The sequence below is a fragment of the Pelobates fuscus genome, chromosome 2 (genome assembly GCF_036172605.1).
Source record: "Pelobates fuscus isolate aPelFus1 chromosome 2, aPelFus1.pri, whole genome shotgun sequence".
NCBI classification, from domain to species: domain Eukaryota; kingdom Metazoa; phylum Chordata; class Amphibia; order Anura; family Pelobatidae; genus Pelobates; species Pelobates fuscus.
Genome location: NC_086318.1, coordinates 259,290,455 through 259,316,751, shown reverse-complemented (window position 1 = coordinate 259,316,751; position 26,297 = coordinate 259,290,455). Strand labels below are relative to the sequence as shown.

The 26,297-nt window shown below is 43.5% G+C and overlaps 1 protein-coding gene across 1 annotated transcript in view; it reads left to right on the top strand.

Moving 5' to 3' along the window:
• FH (fumarate hydratase) overlaps positions 1-26,297 on the top strand; it is a 106,659-nt gene that overhangs the window by 37,212 nt on the left and 43,150 nt on the right. Inside the window, exons 2-3 of the mRNA XM_063443354.1 lie at positions 2,204-2,338; positions 23,180-23,290. Coding sequence (XP_063299424.1) covers positions 2,204-2,338; positions 23,180-23,290 — 246 coding nt within the window. The remainder of the gene's footprint in view (positions 1-2,203; positions 2,339-23,179; positions 23,291-26,297) is intronic.

The window sequence follows — 26,297 nt, the reverse complement described above, 5'->3', positions numbered from 1 at the left end:
TTTATACTCCGAGACCCCAGCTGATACATGGGGTTCCTCTGTTACCAGCAGGGCAACAGTCCTTGGGTAGGGCATCAATGGCAGAATAATTATGTAATGCAGGGCTCGACAAATCCCGCCTGGGATTCCCTCCTCCTCCTATCTCTCGATCTCTGCACGCCAGGAGGAAGTGAAGGGAATTGTAACTACTTCATCCCGGCACTGAGATTAAGACATATCTGCTCACCGCGCGCCTCATTTGGCAGGGCTGCCCACTCCCCTGCGCTGATTCAATGCCGGGAGGAAACGGTTAAGTTAGATTACTTCCTCCCACCGCACGGAGATACAGAGACAGAAGGGGGAGTCTGGACCAGCGGCAGCCCACTCCCCATCAGCCGCATGCAGCTTCACTGTAACCTGCTCCCAGGCCCCCTGGACCCCAGGGAAGTCACTATCCTGTGCCCAACTAGGTAGGTAACAGGAGGGTGGTAAAATAGGTGTTTAGTTTTCTTTCTGTATGTATATCTGTGGTGTGTGTGTGTGTGTATATATATTTGAATGTATCAAATGATGATAAAAAATGATGATAAAAAATAAAAATTGTGAGAGAATGTGTGTACATGTGTCTGTCAGTGTATGTGTGTCTTTGTGCGTGTCTGTATGTGAGTATTGGGAAATAGGAAAGCATTGGGAAGCTATTGAGCGTCAAAATGCTGCACTAATAAGATCTCCTCATAGAGATGCATTAAATCAATGCATCTCTATGGGGAATGTTCAGCGCCTCCATAATGCAGAGCGTGAAGACGCTAAATAAAGATAGGAGACACTTTAGTTAGGTGATGTTAGGTGATTTCTGCCCTTTATGGATTAAAACCAGACTCTGCATCAACTGTGTAATTTTCCATGGAAGTTTTGCCATGGATCCCCCTCCGGCATGCCACAGTCAAGGTGTTAGTCCCCTTGAAACAACTTTTCCATCACTTTTGTGGCCAGAAACAGCCCCTGTGGGTTTTAAAATTCGCCTGCCCATTGAAGTCAATGGCGGTTCGCCCGGTTCGCAAATGTTTGCGGAAGTTCCTGTTCGCGAACCGAAAATTTCGGTCTGGACACAACGGGGTGGTCACTTAGTGTCTTTATAGATACGCATTAACACCACCTCTGGGTGAGGCGGAGAATCTGGTACTTGCTTGAGGGGCCACAATCTAATTCTTAGCGAGTCACCATCTTTCCTACCAGAGACCCCCTGGGGCAGAAGTATTTATTTTTGAAGAGCTGAGTAAGTGATTAGGACTTTGTTTTTTTTCATCCCTTTTTGTTTTCATCGGTTGTTAGTATAAATAATTTTGATGGTCAACTATATTTTTGTATGCACTGACAGTTTTTTGCTCATAATAAATGTGAGTATCTGCCTTTCTGTGAGTGTGTATGTTTAGGTCACCAGCTGGGAATGGCAATTTAACTTTCCTTTCACCTCCCCCCTCCCCCCCCCCCCCCCCAATAGGAAAGCATTGGGAAGCTATTGAGCGTCAAAATGCTGCACTAATAAGATCTCCTCATAGAGATGCATTAAATCAATGCATCTCTATGGGGAATGTTCAGCGCCTCCATAATGCAGAGCGTGAAGACGCTAAATAAAGATAGGAGACACTTTAGTGTCTCGATCGGAGAAACTTTAGGAGACAGTGTTTTTCAACAGCAAAAATAAAAAATTTAAAGGAACAGGCTATAGACACCAGAGCCACTACATTAAGCTACAATGGTTCTGATGACTATAGTATCCCGTTAAGACTTGTATTTTTGTTGTTGGGGAAAAAAAAAAACTGTCTCCTAACTTTTTTAGCTGGCGCCTGGATTCAAAGCTAATTTGTCATGCCCTGATGTAATGCATCGTTAAAGGATTAAATAAGTACTAAAGTTTCATCAATGTTTACAATCAGTTTGTACATTCTCACTCTTTGCCATCCAATTTCCAAATGTATTTATATATTAATTTTTATTTATTTATTTATTTTTTTACACTATCTCTTTGTGATGTTGAAAAATCCCTTACATGCTTTTGTAGCGGTCAAGTAGTGTGGTCAGAGACACACTCTCAAAATGTTAGATAGAAAAGCACTTTGTTCAGATTTTTCTCTAGAAATATATAAATCAATTTGCCTTCAAAAACAAACTTTTCTTGTTTTGTTATATATTGTTTTAATGATGTTCCTTTTTGTCCTTTCAGGCTAGCACTGAACCTTATAGAATTGAATCTGACACTTTTGGAGAGCTCAAAGTCCCAAATGACAAATACTATGGGGCTCAGACTGTGCGCTCCACTATGAACTTCAAAATCGGCGGTGTGACTGAACGAATGCCAGTAAGTAGTTGCAAATGCTATGTCAGTTTTGAAGCGTATGTGTGTGTGTGTGTATACTATTACATTTTAATTTCACAAACGCCTATATTTCCACACACCCTTACCGGTTATCACTAGTTTTGAAGCAGAGAGTTCCATATGGAACTAGACACCATTTTAATGGCTGCTGCTATTCTAATGCATGATATAGCACCAATGTTTAAGTATACTTTGAACAGAAAGTTCACACAATGATTATTTAAAGCATTATTATATAGATTTTAGGGATGGTGGCGTGCATTTCTTTGCCAGAGATTGACCTATTTGACCACAGAGAACACAACTTCATAATTCAGCTAAACTGCATGGAAAAAAGTTTAACTCCAAATGTAAACATTCTCCAACAGGAGGAAAGGGTGAAATGGTAACAGAAAGGTAATGCTTTTCCAAATTTAATTCAAAAAGATAAGAGATTTTCTCTGTAATGTGCAGATGTGCCTGGATTAGCAAGGATGCTCAAAATAACATGTTCATTTATTTTTTTGCACACTCTCATAGTATGGATATTGGTGTATGTGTGTTTTGGAATTGATGGTGATGGGATTCATTGATTATAGGTGCATTTGTACAAATATTTATAATTTGCTAAGTCTCCATGGTTAGAGCACCTTTTTCAAACGATTTAACAGCTGCAGGAAAAATTCATATGCAGCCCACCTGTAGAAAGATTGGGAGATAAAATGTCTAAACTGACACCCAAAGTTATAAAACAAATATTCAGCCACTGTAATGGAACTCCAAGAATTGATTCAGCATTTACGAAGGTAACGATACCACCATATTGGGTCACTAAAGGGCAAATTCTATTTTAACTGCATTCTATGAAAAGGTCCATACAAGTATATAGATCAGCATGTTGCTATGGATGTAATTGGCATTTAATAATAATCCACACAGAAATTAAAACACTTGTTTGTGAATTGAGCATTAGCTTATAATGCAGAAAGAGTATTTACTGGAAGAGTAGGAAAAGGCTGGGTACCACAGAACTCTATAAGTAGTCCTCTTCTGTTAACCTTCTTATTAAATGAACACTACAACCACCAAAATAAAAATTAACAAGATCAATTGTTTTGGGATATAGATCATGCTCTGCATGGATACCTTGAACATTCACGCATAGAGATGCATTGATTCAATGCATCTCTACAAGTACATGCTAATTGGTGTTTTGCCATGCATGCGCAATTGAATCCCAAATGCTTTCCTATGGGAAAGTATTAGAATGGCTGAGATCATCAAGACTAATCTCTGCCAAGGAGGCAGGGCCTGTTGTGCAGTGACCGGCGCCGAATGGGAAACGTTGAGTAAAGCTAAAGTTGTTTTGGTGACTCTAGTGACCCTTTAATGAAGCGGTTCTGCGGTCTATATCATGTCCCTGCAGTCTTTTCAATGCAAACACTGCCTTTTCAGAGAAAAGTTAGTGTTTACAATGCTGCCTGGTAACACTTCTAGAGGTAGTCACTCAGATGGCCAATAGAGGTGATTCCTACTTTCAGCGTCTCTTCACTCTGCATTAAGGCGCTGAATGTTCCCCATAGAGATGCATTAATTCAATGATGCTGATTGGCGAAGCAAAACAGTGTTTTGTCGCACATGCGCAATAGCCAAGCAATGCTTTGCTGTTAAAAAGCATTGGCTTGGCTGAGCTCATCAAAACTGATTATCTCAGCCATAGAGGAAGGGCCAACCACGACAGGCCTGTATGGCATCGGGAAAAAAGATGAGTAAAAACACCTTTTCATGTGTTTTGGAGGGGGGAAGGTAACCTAAACACACTGACACATAGTCACTGACTGACACTGACACATTTTTTCACACACACAATTTTTTTTATTTTTTTGTACACCCTGTCACAAACACACCCTATTACAAGAGTGTGCATGACGTAGATGTGGTGGTGAAGGGGTTAAAGTTCACTATTTGTCTGCACTAGACCAGAAATAATGATAAAATCCCACTTAACACCACCCACACTTAAGCATAATATAATTATTCCTATTTTAACGCTTCCACCACCAAGACAATTTATAAACGGGGGTGCCTTGGTCCCCCAGGTAAATCAATAATAAAAACTCACTGTGACTGCTCGCCTGCCACACCGACTGGGTGCCTCCGTCAGTTGATGCTCCTAGTGCTCACTGAGGACTCCAAGCACTACACCAGACACCATAAGCACTGTAGACCCCACGAACCGTCGCAGCTTGGTTGGGGTCTCGCCATCCTCTAGCCACCCTGGACCCAAGATCAGGATCCAGCTTCCTGTGGGTGAACCTCTCCTCCAAGAGAGTATAGCAGGTCAAGCTGTGTAGCTCTTAAAAGAACTAGTGATTATAGCCAGTATAGTAATCCAAAGGGCAATCCCAGGAGCAGGGATTATAGCTTGTATAGCAGTTCCCTACAAAAATAGTTCCATAGAATCGCGGCTAAGTGTGACGCGACCGGGAAATAGACCGACCGGGAAATAGTTCATGCCGAAAATAGTTACAGGGCATTCGCGGCTAAGTCCCCCTGAAGTCTATTCGTGGTTTTGGTCCATGCGAACAAGATGGCCGCCACCACGTGGTCAAAGGGCGCTTCGAGAGTTTGAAGTGCCACTTCGAAAGTTCGAATGGTTCCTGTTATAAGTCCCAACAGACACAAATAGTGATTTTAAACCAAGTTTTATCACAGGGGCCATGGTCACAGGGTAAGAGGCTGGCAAGTATGCCCCTCCAAGAACCCGTGACGAGGTCCAGTTCGTCACACCCACCAAATGTAACTTAGTACAATATCTATGTAATTGCAAAATACTAACTAGTAACTTCAGGTAATGTGATTGATTACCAGACAAAGGCAGAACTTAATAAAGGAATATTTATTATGAGCAAAAAACTGTCAGTGCATACAAAAATATAGTTGACAATCAAAATTATTTATACTAACAACCGATGAAAACAAAAAGGGATGAAAAAAAACAAAGTCCTAATCACTTACTCAGCTCTTCAAAAATAAATACTTCTGCCCCAGGGGGTCTCTGGTAGGAAAGATGGTGACTCGCTTAGAATTAGATTGTGGCCCCTCAAGCAAGTACCAGATTCTCCGCCTCACCCAGAGGTGGTGTTAATGCGTATCTATAAAGACACTAAGTGACCACCCCGTTGTGTCCAGACCGAAATTTTCGGTTCGCGAACAGGAACTTCCGCAAACATTCGCGAACCGCCATTGACTTCAATGGGCAGGCGAATTTTAAAACCCACAGGGGCTGTTTCTGGCCACAAAAGTGATGGAAAAGTTGTTTCAAGGGGACTAACACCTTGACTGTGGCATGCCGGAGGGGGATCCATGGCAAAACTTCCATGGAAAATTACACAGTTGATGCAGAGTCTGGTTTTAATCCATAAAGGGCAGAAATCACCTAACATTCCTAAATCGCAATGGATATGGATTGACACCTGACATGACATATTGACACCTTGACATATGGATTGACACCTGTCCTCAGAGACCCTGATACACACTGACACAGAGCAGAATAGAGACTGTTCCCCCTACATAGGGTCACTTGGCAGGTATGGATTGACACCTGTCCTCAAAGCCCCTGATACACACTGACACAGAGCAGAATAGAGACTGTTCCCCCTACATAGGGTCACTTGGCAGGTATGTATTGACACCTGTCCTCAAAGCCCCTGATACACACTGACAAAGAGCAGAATAGAGACTGTTCCCCGTCCTCAGAGACCATGATACACACTGACACAGAGCAGAATAGAGACCGAGGGTCTAGTAGCGTGGACACCCAGCACATGTCGTTCTGCTTCAGCCTTTTTATACGAGGGTCCCTCAACAAGCACGACAGCATGAAAGACCACATTTGCACAAGGTTGGATGCCGAGCTACTCATTTCCTGTTCCTCCTCCTCACACAGAGTAGAATAGAGACTGTTCCCCGTCCTCAGAGACCATGATACACACTGACACAGCAGAATAGAGACTGTTCCCCGTCCTCAAAGCCCCTGATACACACTGACACAGAGCAGAATAGAGACTGTTCCCCCTACATAGGGTCACTTGGCAGGTATTGATTGACACCTGTCCTCAAAGCCCCTGATACACACTGACACAGCGCAGAATAGAGACTGTTCCCCCTACATAGGGTCACTTGGCAGGTATGGATTGACACCTGTCCTCAAAGCCCCTGATACACACTGACACAGAGCAGAATAGGGATGTGGAATAGCACCTGGGGAGCTGGGGGGGTGCCGTTGATGTGGAGCAAGACGCAGCAGTAGAAGATGACTCAGCCGAGGAGGTTATGGAAGAGGATGGAATAGGAGGAGTAGAGGAGATGGCAGCAGGCCTGCCTGCAAGTCGTGGCGGTGTCACCAACTCCTCTGCAGACATGCTTGGCAGCCGTCAGCAGGTTTACCCAATGCGCAGTGTAGGTGATATACCTGCCCTGACCATGCTTTGCAGACCAGGTATCAGTGGTCAGATGGACCCTTGCCCCAACACTGTGTGCCAGACATGCCATTACTTCCTTTTGCACAATAGTGTACAGGTTGGGGATTGCCTTTTTTTTAACCCCTTAAGGACCCATGACATGTGTGACATGTCATGATTCCCTTTTATTCCAGAAGTTTGGTCCTTAAGGGGTTAAAGAAATTTCGTCCGGGTACCTTCCACTGCGGTGTCCCAATAGCTACAAATTTTTTGACCGCCTCAGACTCCACCAGCTTGTATGGTAAAAGCTGGCTGGCTAGGCGTGTCCTAACTACTGAAGCGAGAAGTCGCCATGCGTACGCCAGGCATACCGTACGCAACATGCAGGAGGCAGAGGGAATCCTGGGGCAACTGGGTCTCCCCCCCGGACTCGCTACTCACATCGAAGCCTCCAACAAACTACACGCTCCCTCCATATTGGGGCAACGCCGAGGCTCCAACATTTGTCCCTGGAAACCTAGCCGGGACATCATGCACAACTTGAATGGAAAACGGGACTAACAGGTCAACCCTGCTTACGGAGACTCTCAGGTCATTGATCGTGTCAAGAGGAGGGGAACAACTTCAGAAATAGATTCCTGTCAAATTCTTAAAAAAAACGTGCAAACATGAATCCTGAAAGTACAGAAAGTACACTGCTTAATCGTATTGGTGTACTAATTTCCAGTATATCTAAAAATGTTTTACATATTTTCTGATTTTAATTGCCATGTGTACCTTTCGTATGCTCATGTGAAACGTTTTACCATTTAGGGCCCGAGTGGGGTCATTTAAACAGATCATACCTCGAGTGCAGAGTGCGTTTAATCCGACTCGTTAATGTTAGTTATTCATTAAGCTTAGTGAAAACAAAGTTGGCTTAAAGATGTTTTCGATTCAAGTTCTTGTGCCCCACAGTTCAAATTAACATTCAAATGACAATTCATGACAGATCACACAAGTGAATAGTCCTGCCAATGTCTTCTCAGAATTTTTTTGTTATCTAAGAAGAAATAAAAATGCATATCAACGAAAAATGCTGGCGGGCTAATAGTTCGGACAAGCCAACTGTCAGACGCTTGGCAAGGTGGTGGCTTTGTGACATTGGCTTCTTACGCTCAAACATGTCTTGACAGACACCTGACTGTGGGCAGATGAGCGGGAACTGCTCAAGGCGAGAGATGGAGTGGCGGATGTTTGAGAGGGGGCAAGGAGGACAGCAGTGGTTGACGTGGCTGAAGATGCTGGACCAGGAGGAGGATGGCGGCTTTGAGTTTGTGTGCTGCTTGTACTCATGTGTTGATCCCATAGGCGTTTGTGATGTGCGATCATGTGCCTACGCAAAGCAGTTGTACCTAAGTGGGTGTTGGACTTCCCACGACTCAGTTTCTTTTGGCACAGATGGCAAATGGCATCGCTGTTGTCACAGGCAGACACACCAAAAAAATGCCACACTGCTGAGCTCTGCAATGACGGCATTCTGGTGGTGGACACAGCATGCGTTGATTGGCGTGCTGTCGGGCTGACCCCGGGTGCCGATGCATGCTGTCTGACTATGCCACTAGCTCCTTGCAACGACCTCCCCCTGCTTCCAACTTGTCCCCTCCTCCTCTGTCTCCCCATCTGAACTTTCCCTCTGTTCTTCTTCTCTTCTAGCGGGCACCCACGTGACATCCATGGACACATCGTCATCATCAACCGCTTCACTTGTATCTGACAACTCGGCAAAGGAAGCAGCAGCGGGTACAACATCATCATCATCACACCGTACGTCCATGTGTGTAATGCTGCCTGCCTGGGACATAGACCAGATATGAGTGGCACTGTGCAGTGGCAGAGGTCTGCAGAGTACACGCTGTAGGCCTGACACACCCACTTGAAGACAACGAACTGCTATTCAATCTATAACAGTGAAAAAAGTTTTTTCTTTGTAATGGCACGCTATAGAGACATCAGATATGAGTGGCAACTGTCAAACTACACTGGCAGGGGTCTGCAGGGCACACACTGAAGGAAGGCCTGACACACCCGCTTTAAGGACACTGACTGCTATTAGCTTACACTGGAAAACTGTTTTTCTTTGTAAAAGCACGCTATAGAGACACCAGATATGAGTGGTGGCACTGACTGGGCAAATGGGCACAGTATCCACTGTGAGCCTGACACAGAAGCTGGCAGGCAACTAACTGCTATTCAATCTATTACAGTGGGGAAAAAAAAAATATTTTTAAATGTCAAGCATAAGCTATTGTGAAAAGAGATATGAGTGGTGGTACTGGGCAAATGGGCACAGTATCCACTGAGCCTGACACAGATGCTGGCAGGCAGGCAACTGCAATTACATTACACAGAAAAAAAAAAAAAAAGCAGACTGATGTTCTAGCCCTAAAAAGGGCTTTTTGGGGTGCTGTTCTTACAGCAGAGATCAGATGAGTACTTCAGGACTGTAGTGGACACTGAATACACTAGCCTAGCTATCAATTTCCCTATCTAATCAGCAGCAGCTACACTTTCCCTCCTCTCACTAAACATGCAGCTTCAGAATTAATCTAAAATGGATGCTGGGAGGGTGTGGAAGGGAGGGTCTGCTGCTAATTTGCTGGAATGTGTCTGCTGACCGTGAGGCACAGGGTCAAAGTTTGCTCAATGATGACGAATAAGGGGCGGATCGAACCGCCCATGTGTTCGCCCGCGGTGGCGAACACGCTATGTTCGCCGGGAACTATTCGCCGGCGAACAGTTCGGTACATCACTAGTCCAGACACACATCAATCCAAATGGAAACATTTGGCTCTATCTTCTCTTGTGTACCTACTATAGAAATAATAATTGCGCCTACGAATTTATTTTTCCCATTCCACCTTACTTGTGACCTAATATAGCGGACATCACAACCCCTTCCCCTTTGATTAAGTTAATCCCAAACATGTTTGGGATTGTTTAGAAGATGGTGCTCGTCACATTCCAAATATAATAAAAAGGAGGCTTAATTGTTATTCTGTGGGTAAATATTAATGTTTTTTTCTTTTTGGATATAATACTGGAACAGGGCTAATTGCCATTAACAAAGCAAAGAGTGACTCCTCAATTAAGAAGTACAGGCCATATAGCTGAAGCCAGACATTCAGGCTTTTCAAGTGTGTAGAATCTCACACCTTGCAGAGCCTTGGATTAATCACAGGATACATCTTTCCCTTTTCACATTCCTATGCAATTTACATTACCCCTTCTGTCATCTGACCTCTGTGGGGGTCCCAGCTTCAAAGACAATATTCCATAGTGCAATAAGGAGTTATACACCCTTGCCATGACACACCCAGTCTCTCTACTTTTGGGAGAGCTGAAGTGGATCCTTTCCCAGTGGGGTTTGTGGAATTTTCAAGCTCTTCTTGCTCTCTTTTTGTGTGCTGTTTACTTATGCCAGGGCCAGAGTGACGTGATATTTCTACTTGGGATATCAACAGGGTGCAAGGCAGCAGAGCAAAAACTGCAGGAAGTGGACAGCTCCCTCGCCGCCCGGCTCCCTGGGGCTGACCGACACCTTGCTATAATGTTAATATTAATTGCGTGCAACAGTCTATTGTGTGTGATTTTAAGTTCAATTAACAGAACAAGAGGCTTGGTTGTCTGCTATTATCCCTATTCTGTATCGCCGTGCAAGGTAAGTGTACTATGCTGCCCTAAATGTGTTTAAAGCCCTGCTTTTGCAGGACAGTATAGTACACTGTAAAAGCATTATGGGATAAAAAACACATACAAGGGGGCGGAGCCTGGCTGTGGAGCTGAACAGACGTGTGCAGCAGGAGCTCCAGCCTGGAACTTTACTTATATCAAAATAATCATTACTCCCCAACTACAAAATCGATTGAAAACGTAATAACCACGAAGTGGATGCAAGAGAGCACAAAACGAGACCACTTTTGAAAAGCTGAGCCACCGTGAACGCGGACTGCAACAATGGGGCCTACCGCTGACACGACTAGCCTAAACAGAGCTGAAAGACGGGGTGAGGCGGCCGATCACCCTGCCCTGAAGGCCGACACGAAAACAGCGGGGAACCATCCACTAGCTTTCCTCCCCCCCCTCCCCGCCGGTGGGGACTATCCCGGCACACACAGCATACTCACCGCGGACACTCACGTCCCAGAGACTACCCACATCAGGAGTCCCTGACTCCAAAATGGTGGATGCCACGCACCAGCCAGCAAGCATAGAGGCAGTGGGCAACTCGACGAACACCGCGCTGACTAAGTGGGACGAAATCCTTGATGCCTTCTGGGCTCGGATCTCGGAAAGGGCGCAGAGCACAACGAATGCTATACAGACCAAACCAGCGTGCACACCCCAGGCAACTACGGGTGTCAGTCACAGGAAGGGTAACACAAGCCCGAACAAGGCGACGACCTTACCTTGGACCAGCCAACGAAGCCCGGCTCATAATCGCCTAGCCAGACCTAAAGGCCTACCCAAGGGCCCAAAGCAACACGCACAGCGGCAGAGATGCGGTACCAAACTACCACGACGAACCATCCAATACTTCCGACATATACCGGAGGTCGCTACCGTGGACCGCCCACAATGCCTTCCCAGGTTGAAGGCCACAGGGAGTCAAACTCCGAGGCACCGACCACACCGCCGGAGGCCTGCCCGCCGCTGGCGGCGGCTGAACACCCAGGCCTCACAAGGCGCCCGACGACGGGTCGACCCGGCCTCCATGAGCAACCGAGTCGGTGGAACGCAGGTGCAGGCCTTTGTGAAGACCTGGGGCCGGAGGGCGGCCGCCATCAACCCGCATAAAGCTGCAGCCCTGAGGTACTCCCTAGTCGATGGGGCCGTACATTTCACTCTACTGACCATACCCAGCAGCGGCATCGGCTAAATCAGCCTTCTGGACTGGCAGTCCGGTTTATACCGCGTACTACCAATGACTCTCGGGGGCCTGGCTCAAATGACAGGCATGAACACCCCATACTGAACTTTCACCAGCGGACGCATATAACACATGGTTTCATGGTAGTGTCTAGTAGTTACATCTAATTAAGTTGTGACATGCTTGTGCATAATACCTGCATCTAACTACTACCCTTACACCAACCAAAGTTGAGACCCTATTGTAATTTTATGCTTTATCATTTCTATTGCGGCCTGTAGACTCATATCTGGGACCGGCCAACTACAGTTGAATTTGCTTGCTTAGCCTTTCTGACACGGGATAATTTATCCTCCAGCCTAGATAAGCGTAATTAGCTAGTTCCCACTCGCTACAAATGTTTGGCTTATTTTACTCGCCTAGCGTGGCACATTTTTGAGCCTCTGGACACAACACCTGACTTTAGATTCTTCGGTAGAGAGTAGTCAGTCGTATACTCGTTTCTCATACAAACATTAGACAGCCTTTTGGAACCTTAAAAATACATTAAGGGTTAAGTAACTATTGTCAGACACATTCTCCTTCATGACACAGCACCACAGAAAGGTTTACATGTTTATGCTAACTCATGAAATGTCTATTTGTATATTTAACCCTGAGAGCTAACACGGTCAAGAGGCTGCTACCATAGGTGTTCTCACATAGATTGTTATTGCTTGGATAAATCTGCCTAATATATTGGCACTGTTAAGCATTCATTATTATTCTTGTTATACTAATTTGATCCACTACAGTCAACATACTTGTATTATTATATTGTTTATATGACGCTTTACAACTTTAAAAAAATATGGCAATCTTTTCTCGGAGTGCAATACATACCTTCTCGTTATCTTTAACCTATGTTAACCCATACTGCGCCTCCCCTTTTTTATTCTGTATCCCATGACGCATATGCCATAATAAAAGAAAGATTTACAAAAAAACACATACAAAAAACATTGTGTAACTAAAATATAAACATTTATTAGGTGAGGGGGTTCTTGTTAGTTTTTTTTTTTTTTTTTTTCCTCCTCCTGTTCTGACTCAGCAGTAGTTTACACGCCATATTAATCTGTATATGCTAAATGAAAAATAAAGTACCGTATAAGCCGACCCGAATATAAGCCGAGGCCCCTAATTTTACCCCAAAAAACTGGGAAAACTTATTGACTCGAGTATAAGACTAGGGTGGGAAATGCAGCAGCTACTGGTAAATTTCTAAATAAAATTAGATCCTAAAAAAATTATATTGATTAAATATTTATTTACAGTATGTGTATATAATGAATGCAGTGTGTGTGTGTGTATGTGTTGCAGAGCCTTGGTGGAGGGTGGGCATTTTTATTATTATTTTAAATTTTTTTGTTATTATTTTTTATTTTATTATTATTTTTTAAATATTATTATTTATATCTTTTTTTCGCCCCCCCTCCCTGCCATGTATCAAGCATGCTCTCACTCCCTGGTGGTCCAGTGGCATTGGCAGTTCAGTGGAGGGGGCTGGCAGAGAGCGTTTACTTACCTCTCCTGCAGCTCCTGTCAGCTTCCTTCTCAGCGCCAAAATACAGACAAGGGGCTGTGTAGGATGGGGGGCTGGCAGGAAGCTGTAACTTACTTCTCCGCGCCGGTCAGGTCAGCTCCCCTGTCAGCTCCCAGTGTAAGTCTCGCGAGAGCCGCACTATGACCCCGCGGCTCTCGCGAGACTTACACTGGGAGCTGACAGAGGAGCTGACCAGACCGGCGCGGAGGAGGAGGGAGCTGACAGGAGCTGCAGGAGAGGTAAGTGCTTCCTGCCAGCCCCCCTCCACTGAACTGCCAATGCCACTGGACCACCAGGGAGTGAGAGCCCCCCTCCCTGCCATGTATCAAGCAGGGAGGGGGGGGACGAAAAAAAAATAATGAAATAATATTAAAAATAATAATAAAATAATAATATAACAAAAAAAAATTAAAATAATAATTTAAAAAAATGCCCACACCCCACCAAGGCTCTGCAACACATACACAAACACACACTGCATCACACACACACTGCATCACACACTGCATCACACACACTTCATTCACACACACACTGTAAATAAATATTCAATTAATATAATTTTTTTTAGGATTTAATTTTATTTAGAAATTTACCAGTAGCTGCTGCATTTCCCACCCTAGTCTTATACTCGAGTCAATAAGTTTTCCCAGTTTTTTGGGGGTAAAATTAGGGGCCTCTGCTTATATTCGGGTCGGCTTATACTCGAGTATATACGGTATATTAAAAAATATGATTTTAAAAACCTATATAAAAGAAAAACCTTATTTACTATAAAATATTATATAGATCGATATCTGCATTAAGACCATTAGGTTGCAAGGTGTTGAGATAAGACCCATTCCATTTCTCTTTTTCTTAACATCTTTATGAAATCTCCACCTTTCCAATGTTTTTTTTTTTTTTTTTTTTTTTAAAGTGACTATTCCTATGAACTTTAATAAACTAAAATCGTTATTGCGGTGTGTTTTAAAATTTGATGAAACAAGATGATGACTTATGACTTTTTGTATATTACAGCAGTGTTCTCCAATTCTGATTTTAAGTGGTCTGGTTGTTCTGCCACCGTACTGAAGACCGCATGAACATTAATATATATAACACTAATATTTAACACTAATACATATATAGTGTTTTTAGTGTTACAAGTTATAAACATTTTTAATTTTATATACTTCTTTGTATTATTTGACTTGAAAATTAAAGTGAGTTTATCCATTTTCTTTGGGTTTTTTGCAAGCTACACAACAATTACACCTATAAAAACCTTTATCGTAAAAAAAAAAAAAAAATTGTGTTGTAAGATTATTCTGTGTATTATTTTTATTGTTAATTTCATTTTAAGAGTTGTTGCTCCTCTAAAAATGACTTTGGGATTATCTGGAATAATTGTATTGAGCATATCATCTTTTAAAAGGTACCAATTTTTTTTTTATTTTTTTTTTATTAATATGTGCACATTTTTATGATTATAGTCTACTATTGGTAAATTAAAAAAGCATTGTGATTGTTTTTTCTTTATAGATTTTTTTGGTTTAAACAGATTTTCTATTTTATTTATTCTATGATGGCATCAAGAGTGTTTGGATTTTAACCTTTTTGTATAAACTTCTCTTTTAAATGTAATGCCTGTGCTTGGAAAGTGGGTAATGAGGAGCAATTTCTTCTCAACCTTAGCTTTTGGGAAAAATTTTAGTCCCTAGTCTCTTTTTAAAAACCTTTAGTTCTGTTTCACTTAAAATTTTATTTGATTAAAAATTCCTGGGGGGCGGGGCCAGACCGCCGAGCAGGACGGTCGCATGTCAGACCAGCTCCTGAAACAACAAGGGACAAATAAGCATGAAACTGGATTTTTGGCATAAGAAACCGACCGGCAGCGCCAACCCCAATCGGGTGGAGAGTACCAGACCCAGGGTGAGGCTGGCCAGAAGGGCTCCAGTCCCCTGGGGGGTGAACCCTCACTGGCGCAATCGAGGCCTTCTCCGGCGGTGAGTGGAGCAGACGGCCGCTGCTCCACTATCCCGCCCATCGGTACCCAACCAAGGGCCAGACCCGTGAGGAATTGGCCCCATTCCCCCCCTCTGGACCGGGGGGGTGATCCCGGTCCTCACCCTCGAGCCCCGACCAGCCAGGACGCCACTTCAGGGCCACCCTGATCCGACACAGCATTCAAGATGGCGGAGACCATAGGTGATGGCGCAGAAACTGTAACCACCACAAGGTACCCGCCAAAACCCGCAACGAGGCGCTGAAGAAGCGACCCACATCAGCCACCCCCTTCAAAGCACCCACCTTCAAGCTGGCCCAGCAAGAGACGGTACCTTAAAAGAGGACTCCAGCCTGACGGCCTCTCACATGCCCCCTACAACATGGCGACCCTAAGGCCTATTGGGCACGGCGGCACTCACCATCCACAGGCAACAACGCAGAGAGGGGCACCTCACTCTCATGAGGTGATTAAGCAGCGGAACCCCCTCACCGCACCACTCGTTGCAGGTCTGTACGGCCTAGTCTCCGCACCATAAGACTGGGACTGACCCCACGACAGCCTTCCTGGGCCTTGAGCCCCAGAGGTCACTCCTCAAACCGCAACCCAGCACCTGGACTGACCACACTAACCAAGAATTCTGTTACCGGCCACTTATGGAACCGGAACCGTGGGCACAGATGGTTGGCTCATACGGAGCCCAGGGCTGGCAGCGTGGCATACGCCGGACCCACCCTTATAACGGGACTCAGCTACATCTCCACTCAAGGCGGAGGGAGAAAAATCTCCCCCTTGCCGAGGGGGAGCAGATGGACTTTCCTAACAATATCCAGTGAGGTCTTTTAACCTGCCTCTCAGATTGAACTCAGATAAGCACCATGTTGTCCTGTATATGCTATATGACTGAATTCCCTCTGTCACTTGCTCCTGCAACCCTTACATGTTATGCAGCATTGTCACCTAGAGGCAAACACAGTAGTAGGATCTGATGCAGCATACTATCCACATAACCTGTAGGGCAGTCACGACAGATTTATATCTGTCCATTTAATATAAAAATGGGGCAATACTATAAGCTATGGAATCCCACCATTGTAAACGCTCACCTTTGTGACCTTACCGCTACACACACCTATGGTCATACCTATACTGCAGCCAACTAAGCATCTTCCCACGCTACAACGTACTACACTGCACACTAAGGGGTCATCCTGAGTGCTGACATAGACTCACACCTGACTGCCACTGGGTAAACACGGGGTGGTTACCTTAAGCATATCTTAAGCATTTTTTAAGCATATTAAGCGTTGAAGCACAATCTTTACTTTTGACTATGCTTTTCTGTTTCAAGCCTATGTACTTATTAAGCACTAAAAGCTCATTTACTCTAATGTACACCGACAAGTATTTTCACTATGAGCAACAATCTATGATTATCGAAGTTAAATGCATAATTATTTTAGCATGTCATATTGCAAGAATGAGCAAGTTATTCCGAAGCCATGTTTATATTCAACCTGATGTCAAACCATATGTATCTATAAAACAAAAAAAAGTGCATTGTTTATCTATTCCCCACTGTGACTAATGTCTTGGAACCTGCATATGGATTGTCGTTGGGGTACATATGTATGCCTGTGATTAATATATGCACTACAAAAATAAAGAATTAAAAAAAAAAAAATCTTTTTGCTCTTTTTTGGGGTGAGAGTTAGATGGTCTAATTGTCTCTCTCTGTTTGATGGGATCTCTAAAAAAGAGGTCTCGTCAATTTGTTCTGAAAATGACAATATCTGTTGTTTCTAATGGGATCATCAGATGTACTGAGTTTCTTTGTCTTGTCTAATATATGTTCTACTGTGTGTCTCCTTTCTTTTGTCCCATGCATATTTACTTTCATTATTGTCTTTTGATTTTGAAGGAGTTTGATTAGAAGTATGTCTGTATGTTTTTGGTCTCACTACAAGGGGTGGATCAACTTATTTTAAAGCGGCGCTGTCATGCCGAACTTACCTTTCCCCAGTCGATTCCTCTTCTCTCCCTCTCTCAGGATCTGTTCTTCATTTCTTCCTGTCTGCTCTAGTTTTCTTTAAAACTTAAGAAAACGTAGAGACTATTTCTCTTATGGAGGTTTCCTACGCAGTGACCAGCGGAGGAGTAAAGTGTGCTTCGTTTCTGGTGGTCCCAGCAATTTTCCCATGATCCTTAGCTTTCCTCCCTGTTCCCACGATGCCTCCTGTCAGTATTGCCGAACGTCCTGTCACTTAGACAGGATGCCGGCAAAACTGCCGAATTGCGTTCTAACAGTTTATCCATTCGTGTTAGAACGCAATTGGGGACTTTGTGCGTATTGGAATTTCATTCGAATGAATGAAACTCCGATCCTACTCATTGCCGCGGCTGCATCTTGCAGCCGCTTAGAGGATAACTCCCTAATTCCCACGGTATTAGGGAGCTATCTACTAAAAGGCTGAAAGATCTAAATTGGTCTTTCAGCCACATTTACTAATACCAAGTAAAGATTACTTAGTATTAGTAAATAATTTGCCCCTACTCGCTATACTGCGAGTAGGGGCATGTCTAGTAAGCAGTGAGCAGCCTGTGGCAGTGGGTGGGGGCCATAAAGATGGGGGGGGGGAAACTACTGTCCTCCTCCCCGGCCCCAACCCTTGAGCGGTGGTGGGGGCCATAAAGATAATGAGTGGGGGGGGGGACCTACTGTCCTCCCCCCTGGCCCCCACCACTGGGCGGCAGATGGGGGCCATAAAGATAATGAGGGGGGGGACCTACTGTCCTCCCCCCACAGGCCCCCAACCCTGCGCGATGGGTGATGGCCATAAATTACAATGGGGGGGCCTACTGTCCTCCACCCACCGGCCCCCACCCCTGTGGGGTAGGGGGGGACGACCTACTGTCCTTCCCCCCCCGGCCCCATGACAAATTCCCCTCCCCCCCATCAAAGGTGACTAGGGGACCCTAAGCCCCTAGTCACCCACCAAGTAAAAAAAAGTGACCCCCTACCTTCCCCCCTCACCCTAAAAATAGTGAGGGGGGGGGGAATAAAATAACTAACCTGTAAAGAAAAATTAAACTTACCATTTGACGTGTTTTTTTTGTTTTTTTTTATCTTCATTTTTCAGCCCCAAAAAAGGCCAAATAAAAAACCATCATACCCGTCGAACTTAAAATAAAATAAACCAGAGCGTAAAAAAAAAGACGAAAAAGAAAAAACATGACGCTAACAAAATTAATCCATCTTCACCCATGGAGGGCTCCGCGCAGACTGAGCTCTGCAGGGCGGGGTAAGGCTTATAAAGCCTTGCCCCGCATTAGGTTAAGAACACTCTGGTTGGTTTAAGCCAATCAGAGTGTTGTTTGTCATTTTACACAGCGTGGGAAAATTCAAAAGAACTTTTCCACGCTGTGTAAAATGACACAGAGCACTCTGATTGGTTTGGGGGTGTCGGGCAGGGGTGGGTAGGACAGTATGTCACCCCTTCATTGTAATTTATGGCCCCCACTCGCCGCCCAGGGGTGAGGGCCGGGGGGGAGGACAGAAGGTCCCCCCCCCATCTCATTATCTTTATGGCCCCCACCCGCCACACAGGGGTAGGGGCAATAGTTTTTTTTTTTTTTTACAGTGAGCAGCCACAGGCTGCTCACTGCTTACTAGACACGCCCCTACTCACGGTATAGCGAGTAGGGGCTAAATTTATTGATACCAAGTAATCTTTAGTAGATAACTCCCTAATTCCCACAGTATTGGCACGCTATCTACTAAGCGGCTGCAAGACGCAGCCGCGGCAATGAATAGGATCGGAGTTTCATTCATTTAAATGAAATTCCGATACGAACAAAGTCCCGAATTGCGTTCTAACACGAATGGAGAAACTGTTAGAACGCAGTTCGGCAGTTTTGCAGGCGTCCTGTCTAAGTGACAGGACGTTCGGCAATACTGACAGGAGGCATCGTGGGAACAGGGAGAAAAGCTATGGATCATGGGAAAATTACTTTTTCTTAAGTTTTAAAGAAAACTAGAGCAGACAGGAAGAAATGAAGAACAGATCCTGAGAGCTGGAGAGAAGAAGAATCGATTGGGGAAAGGTAAGTTCGGCATGACAGTGCCGCTTTAAGTTGCAATCAGTTTTTTCTGTTATTCTTGGATTTTCATTGTGAAATGTGTATTGTCGTTCGTGAATATATCTATTTTTTTTTTTTTTTTTTTTTTTTTGTCATAAGACATTTTCTTTCCTGAATGCTTGGGAGATTTGAGAATGTACTTTTTTTTTTTTGGTGAGTAGTGTTTACGTGGTGAATATCTCTTTGGCGAATACATTTTTTGGTATTTTCTTATTTGGTATTTTTATATGTGTGTGTATGTGTGTGTGTATGTATATATGTATGTATGTGTATGTATATATGTATGTGTGTATGTATATATGTGTGTATGTATATATGTGTATATATATATATATATAAAAAAAATTGAATCATATATATTGTGGGGATATTTATGGGATGATGATAATAATGAGTCGAGAATTGCCCACTATTTCAATTCTCTTAGATCTTAGAGATCGTGGGTTAAACAGTTATAAATTCAAGCTTAGACATGCATCTAGACGGTAAGATTTACATTGAATGTTTAATGTGAGCTAACGAGTGTGTATTGTCTAATGTTTTGACATATAGTTGTGCCAGCGTTCGACCTGTATGTGTTTAAACAGTATTAGGTTAGCATATTGGATTTACTGCACAACACATGAGGCGTTTAACAGTAGCTTTAGTTGGTTATAGATTGATTATATAACCAGCATAAGTAAAAGCAGGCACTTAGAGCTATAGTAGCGCAACTGCGACACATGAAAATAACTAGTGAGTAGAGGCAGGGTAGCGATCGTTTCAGTGTAGATGTATGCCAAGTCTCTTGGTTACAGTGGGTGACAAAAGCGTTTTTGCGGTGGGGTACAGTTTAACCAATGCCTGCCTGGGGGATGCACAGAGTCCCGCAGCCATGTGGTATATTGCTGGCTATCCCGGCTTGCATTGGATCGGCAGGTGGGAACTTGCTCTGGGGGGATTCCCCTCTGTACCTTCTTTAAGATGTACACTTTGGTGTATTCCCGTCGTTGGTGTGACAGTCTTTTGTGGGGGTTCCCCTGTCTTGCTCTGTGTGGGCGAACGGTGTCGCGAGCGGTTTGGTGGTGTCGGTTGCTCTGGTGCTTCAGCACAAAGTCCTGCTGTGAGGGTCTCTGTGGTAGCTCCTCTCGCCCAATAGTCCATGCTCTCCCTCCCTTGGGCTGTGTGGGGGACCTCCGCCTGTGTCTACAGCTGGTGCCTTGCCGTCTCCCTGTCAGCGTCGCGGCCGGCACTATGGGTTCTCGCATGTGGGGCAGCGCTCTGCTTGATGTGAGTTGTTTGAGCTGCTGAGGGGCGAGCAGGTCGTGCTTGTTGGCGAGTCACCTTCTGAGGCATGAGGGTGTGGGTGCTGGCGCCTCTGGGACCTGGCGCTATTGCCCTCCGTGCAGGTCTTTGGTTTCTGCTCTGTCGAGGGACTGTTTTGGAGGCTTGAGGGGGATTCCCGCCTATTTGGCGCCGTGTTCCGGGGGGATCCATGCCACCACCTCTTTTATCGCCCTCTTGAAGGCCTGTCTCCGGGTGTGAAACTCAGTCCACAGACTGGCACATAGCCTGTCATAGAACTCCCCCGTGCGCTTGGGAGGCTTGTTGAGTGTGCGGTTCCTTGTAGACTGTGTCTGTGCCGCCATCTTGTTTGGGCCTGGGCTGCTTCATCTCGCTTTAGGCATTGTCGCTTGTGCTGGCCGTGGTGTGGGGGTGATCGTCCCCAGCGAGGACCGGGATGACCCCTGCCGGTCCGCGGGGGGGGGGGGGGAGATGTTAGAGATGAGTACAGTGAGGTTGTCATCTGCAAGGTTACCAACCAGGAGAGTGGCCGCCTCTCCCTGGCTCGATCGCAGTTAGGCCTCAAGCTGGAATCGTGGGGACCCGGTGAGTTGCGGGTACAAGTTTGGTATCAAAACGTTTTCCTGGGTCTCCCCCACTCTGTAGTCACCTTCCCAGCGGTGTGCGTGCGATGAGTTGGGGTATTTCCCCCGTTTTAGTGGCTGGTTTGCAGGAGCTATCGTGCAGCACGTCCACCCTGCTAGGAATAATATAAATCTTTTATAATATATATATATTTTTTTATAATTACAATACTTTTTTACCATTATATCTACCCCACATTTGTTCGTGTATACATCTACAGATCTGCATTGAACAATCATCTACTTTTCTTGTTAGTATTTTTATATGTATCCTCTTGTGTATTTTTTTATATATTTTTCTTTGCTGCTCCAACTATTATGTTCCATTTGTGTTTATATTTGCGATCATGATTTTGTATTGTATATGCCACCAATATCGATTGCGACAAGTCCTCTTCCGTCTGGAATCCTTAATAGACTGTTGATATCTTTGACGCATGCGCAAAGAATATCATGACACGCGTGCGCATTGACTATATAGACATTTACGACTTCCGGACATGCTCATTGACCCGATGTTTTCACGCATGCACTGACATTTCACTGACAAATTTATCACAACATCTACAAAATCATCACAGCTGCCTTGAATAAACTATTTCCCAATGAGATAAGTGGAATTTCTCATTTGATTTACATAAGTCTGCTGGAATAACCAATCATGAATCAGATACTACCTCAAATTTAAATTTGCTAAATGGAAGCCTTCTAGGAACCCAGATCAGAACTTAGTTCATAATCGATTACTAAACATTAATGTATATAAAACAAATTTGATTCAAACACCAGTCACACTTCTGATGAAACGCGTTGTGTGTTTTAATACCCTAATTTTGGTTTGGCTTATGCTTCATATTTGTTTCTTTTTAGAATAAAGTTTATCCCTGTAAATTTAATAATTTTGAATTTAGCTGGAATTTACTTCATATACCCATGGCTTCCTAAATCCCACACTTCCAGACCTACATATCCCAGGTGGGGAATGTATCACCAACGCTCAACTACACTAGAGCAGGTAAATGCTCTCAAAAATGTTATTAAAATACCTACTATTACTTCAGAATGTAGTTTTTGGGTCTTACATACTACTCTATTGGATATTCCTGTTTGTGTATCCACATATTACACTTTATCAAGAAAGTACCATCACTACTGGTGAATACACAATCACCTCTGCTGTATATATATCCTTAGACTTTGATTGTACCGTCCACGCCTTCAACAGCAGAGCTCTATTATAGCTCTTTAAAGCGTGAGTGGCGATTTGTCACTATATACTGCCTCAAATATTTTATTATATTGCTTTCGATTGTTTGCTTTCTCTATTTTGTCCTTTTCTTTTGAGAAACTCTACCACCAACAAGCCTCTATTGTTACCGTACACATATGTATAATTTTTAATATGTATATCTGTGTGATTTCAGATAAGCGTGAATTATCTTCCCTTTGTATTTTCTTTAGCTCTCTCACAAGGTTAAGGAAACCTTGTAAGATAATCTGCAGCTTCCAACTACTTCTATAGTTATTAGCGAGGAGGACTTATACTCTGTTTACTTTGTTTACCCTATAATCTATGTATGTACAAGTGAGTGCAGCCCTAGTCATCCGTGGATGGATATATACATATTGTATGTTGAAAGAGTTAAGAGTCGGTAATTACTACATATTTAAAGAAGACATGGGGGATATGGGGGGGGGGGGGGCGGCGGAGGGTCTGTCTGTCTGGCCCACGACAATGTTTTGGGCAAGCTAACATTGCACACACAAAGTAACTTACTTATTTTTTAAATGTTTTAATGAATTGCATAAAAGCTTTGAATATTGAAGTTCATGGGTCTCGATTTTATATTTAGATTCCTGTTATAAGAGCATTTGGAATATTAAAAAGGGCTGCTGCTGAAGTTAATCAGGACTATGGACTTGATCCCAAAATTGCCAGTTATATAATCAAAGCTGCTGACGAGGTAAGAGAATTGTTAATCTGAATGTTTTTTTTTTTTTTTCCCTCAAACTTTTTATATGTGGCAACTATTGGATGGGCCCTCTATACACTGATGGCCACTGCTGTATGACAATGCCATTAAGTTATTAAGGACCACGGACGTACCTAGTACATCCGTGGCATTCCTTATTGCTTACCCGATCACCGGTGTTGCTCCCGGTCTGGGGGAACTGCCTGACGGCCCAGACAGTCCCCCCTCGGCAAATTAGGACCCCTTGGGCCATGTGATCACTCTGAAAGAGCGGTCACATGGCCGCAACAGCAGTCAATGCATCCACATGCAGGGGGATTGCCTGAACTGACAGTCTCCCTGCTTTTGAAAAATAAAAAAAGGTTAATTAAAAAAATGTTTTATATATATATATATTTTTAATATTTTGACATTATTTCCTTTATATTTTAATATATATATATATTTATATCAAAATACACTTAGAATGAAAATATATATATCCATAATTTCATAAATATACATGTAGACTTCACATATATAAATGTGTATATATTTAAATTCTACGTGCATATTTATGTAATATTTTTACATAATTAAGTCATTTTATTGATTGCAATTTGAGGGACGTGCCTGACATCCCAGGCAGAAAGTCCAGAGAATGTAATTTGCTAGCACCCTAAAACCTGTACATACATGGTGGGTACTGTTTTACTCGGGAGACTTTGCTGAATACAAATATTAGTATTTCAAAACCATAAAACCTATCACAGCGATGATATTGTCAGTGAAAGTGAAGTTTTTTGCATTTTTCACTCCCAAACGGCACTTTCACTGATATCATTGTTGTGATATGTTTTACTGTTTCGAAACACTCATATTTGTGTTCAGCGAAGTTTCCCGAGTAGAACAGTACCCCCCATGTACAGGTTTTATAGTGTTTTCTAAAGTTAGAGTCAAATATAAGGCTTGATTTTCTGTTTTTTCACATTGAAATTTGCCAGTTTGGTTATGTTGCCTTTGAGAGCATATGGTAGCCCAGGGATGAGAATCACCCCCATGAGGGCATACCATTTGCAAAAGACAACCCAAGGTATTGCAAATAGAGTACCGTATATACTCGAGTATAAGCCGACCCGAATATAAGCCGAGGCCCCTAATTTTACCCCAAAAAACTGGGAAAACTTATTGACTCGAGTATAAGACTAGGGTGGGAAATGCAGCAGCTACTGGTAAATTTCTAAATAAAATTAGATCCTAAAAAAATATATTAATTGAATATTTACTTAGTGTGTGTATAATGAATGCAGTGTGAGTGTATGAATGCAGTGTGAGTGTATGAATGCAGTGTGAGTGTATGAATGCAGTGTGAGTGTATGAATGCAGTGTGAGTGTATGAATGCAGTGTGAGTGTATGAATGCAGTGTGAGTGTCGCGTGTGTGTATGAGTGTCGCGTGTGTGTATGAGTGTCGCGTGTGTGTATGAGTGTCGCGTGTGTGTATGAGTGTCGCGTGTGTGTATGAGTGTCGCGTGTGTATGAGTGCCGCGTGTGTATGAGTGCCGCGTGTGTATGAGTGCCGCGTGTGTGTGAGTGCCGCGTGTGTGTGTGTATGAATGCAGTGTGTGTGTGTGTATGAATGCAGTGTGTGTGTGTGTGTATGAATGCAGTGTGTGTGTGTGTGTGTGTGTGGGGGGGGTGGGCAATTTTTTTTTATTTTTTTTTATTAATTTTTTTTTATTATTATTTATTATTTTTTTTATTTAATTTCATTATTATTATTTTTGTATTATTATTTAATGTCATTATTATTATTAATATATATATATATTTTCGTCCCCCCTCCCTGCTTGATATATGGCAGGGAGGGGGGCTCTCCTTCCCTGGTGGTCCAGCATTGGCACTTCAGTGGGGGGGCTGTGAGAGATCGTTACTTACCTCTCCTGCAGCTCCTGTCAGCTCTCTCCTCCTCCGCGCCGTCCGTGCAGCTCTTCTGTCAGCTCACACTGTAAGTCTCGCGAGAGCCGCGGCTCTCGCGAGACTTACACTGGGAGCTGACCGAGGTGCTGAACGGACGGCGCAGAGGAGGAGAGAGCTGACAGGAGCTGCAGGAGAGGTAAGTAACGATCTCTCACAGCCCCCACAGCCCCTGTCTGTATTATGGCAATGCAAATTGCCATAATACAGACAATTGACTCGAGTATAAGCCGAGTTGGGGTTTTTCAGCACAAAAAATGTGCTGAAAAACTCGGCTTATACTCGAGTATATACGGTATGTTCAGTCTTTTTTAGTAGCCACTTAGTCACAAACACTGTCCAAAGCTAGCGTTCATAATAGTTTTTTGCATTTTTAACACACAAATATAAATGGTAACTTTGGCCAGTGCTTGTGACTAAGTGGCTACTAAAAAAGACTGGACATACCCCATATTGTATACTCTGGGTTGTCTACTTAAAAAAAAAAAAAAAATATGTACATGTGAGGTGTGATTCAGAGATTAATGACAGATAAGTGTTACAATGTCACTATTGATAAATGTTAAATATATTTTGAAACAGCAAAGCCCTACATGTACTTATAGCCCTACAACTTGCAAAAAAAAAAAAAAAGCTAAGAACTTGTTAACATTATTTCTAAACTCAGGCCAAAATTTAGAAACTATTTAGCACAGGTGTTTTTTGGCGGTTGTAGATGCGTAACAGATTTTGGGGGTCAAAGTTAGAAAAGGTTTTTTTTTTTTTTTTTATCATATTCATTTTTATATTTATATATATATATATATGTGTATATGTGTGTACCGTATATACTCGAGTATAAGCAGAGTTTTTCAGCACATTTTTTGTGCTGAAAAACCCCAACTCGAGTCAATGTCTGTATTATTGCAATTTACATTGCCATAATACAGACTAGAGGCTGGCAGAGAGCGCTTACCTCTCCTGCAGCTCCCTCCTCCTCGGCGCCGGTCCGTTCAGCACCTCTGTCAGCTCCCACTGTAAGTCTCGCGAGAGCTGCGGGGTCA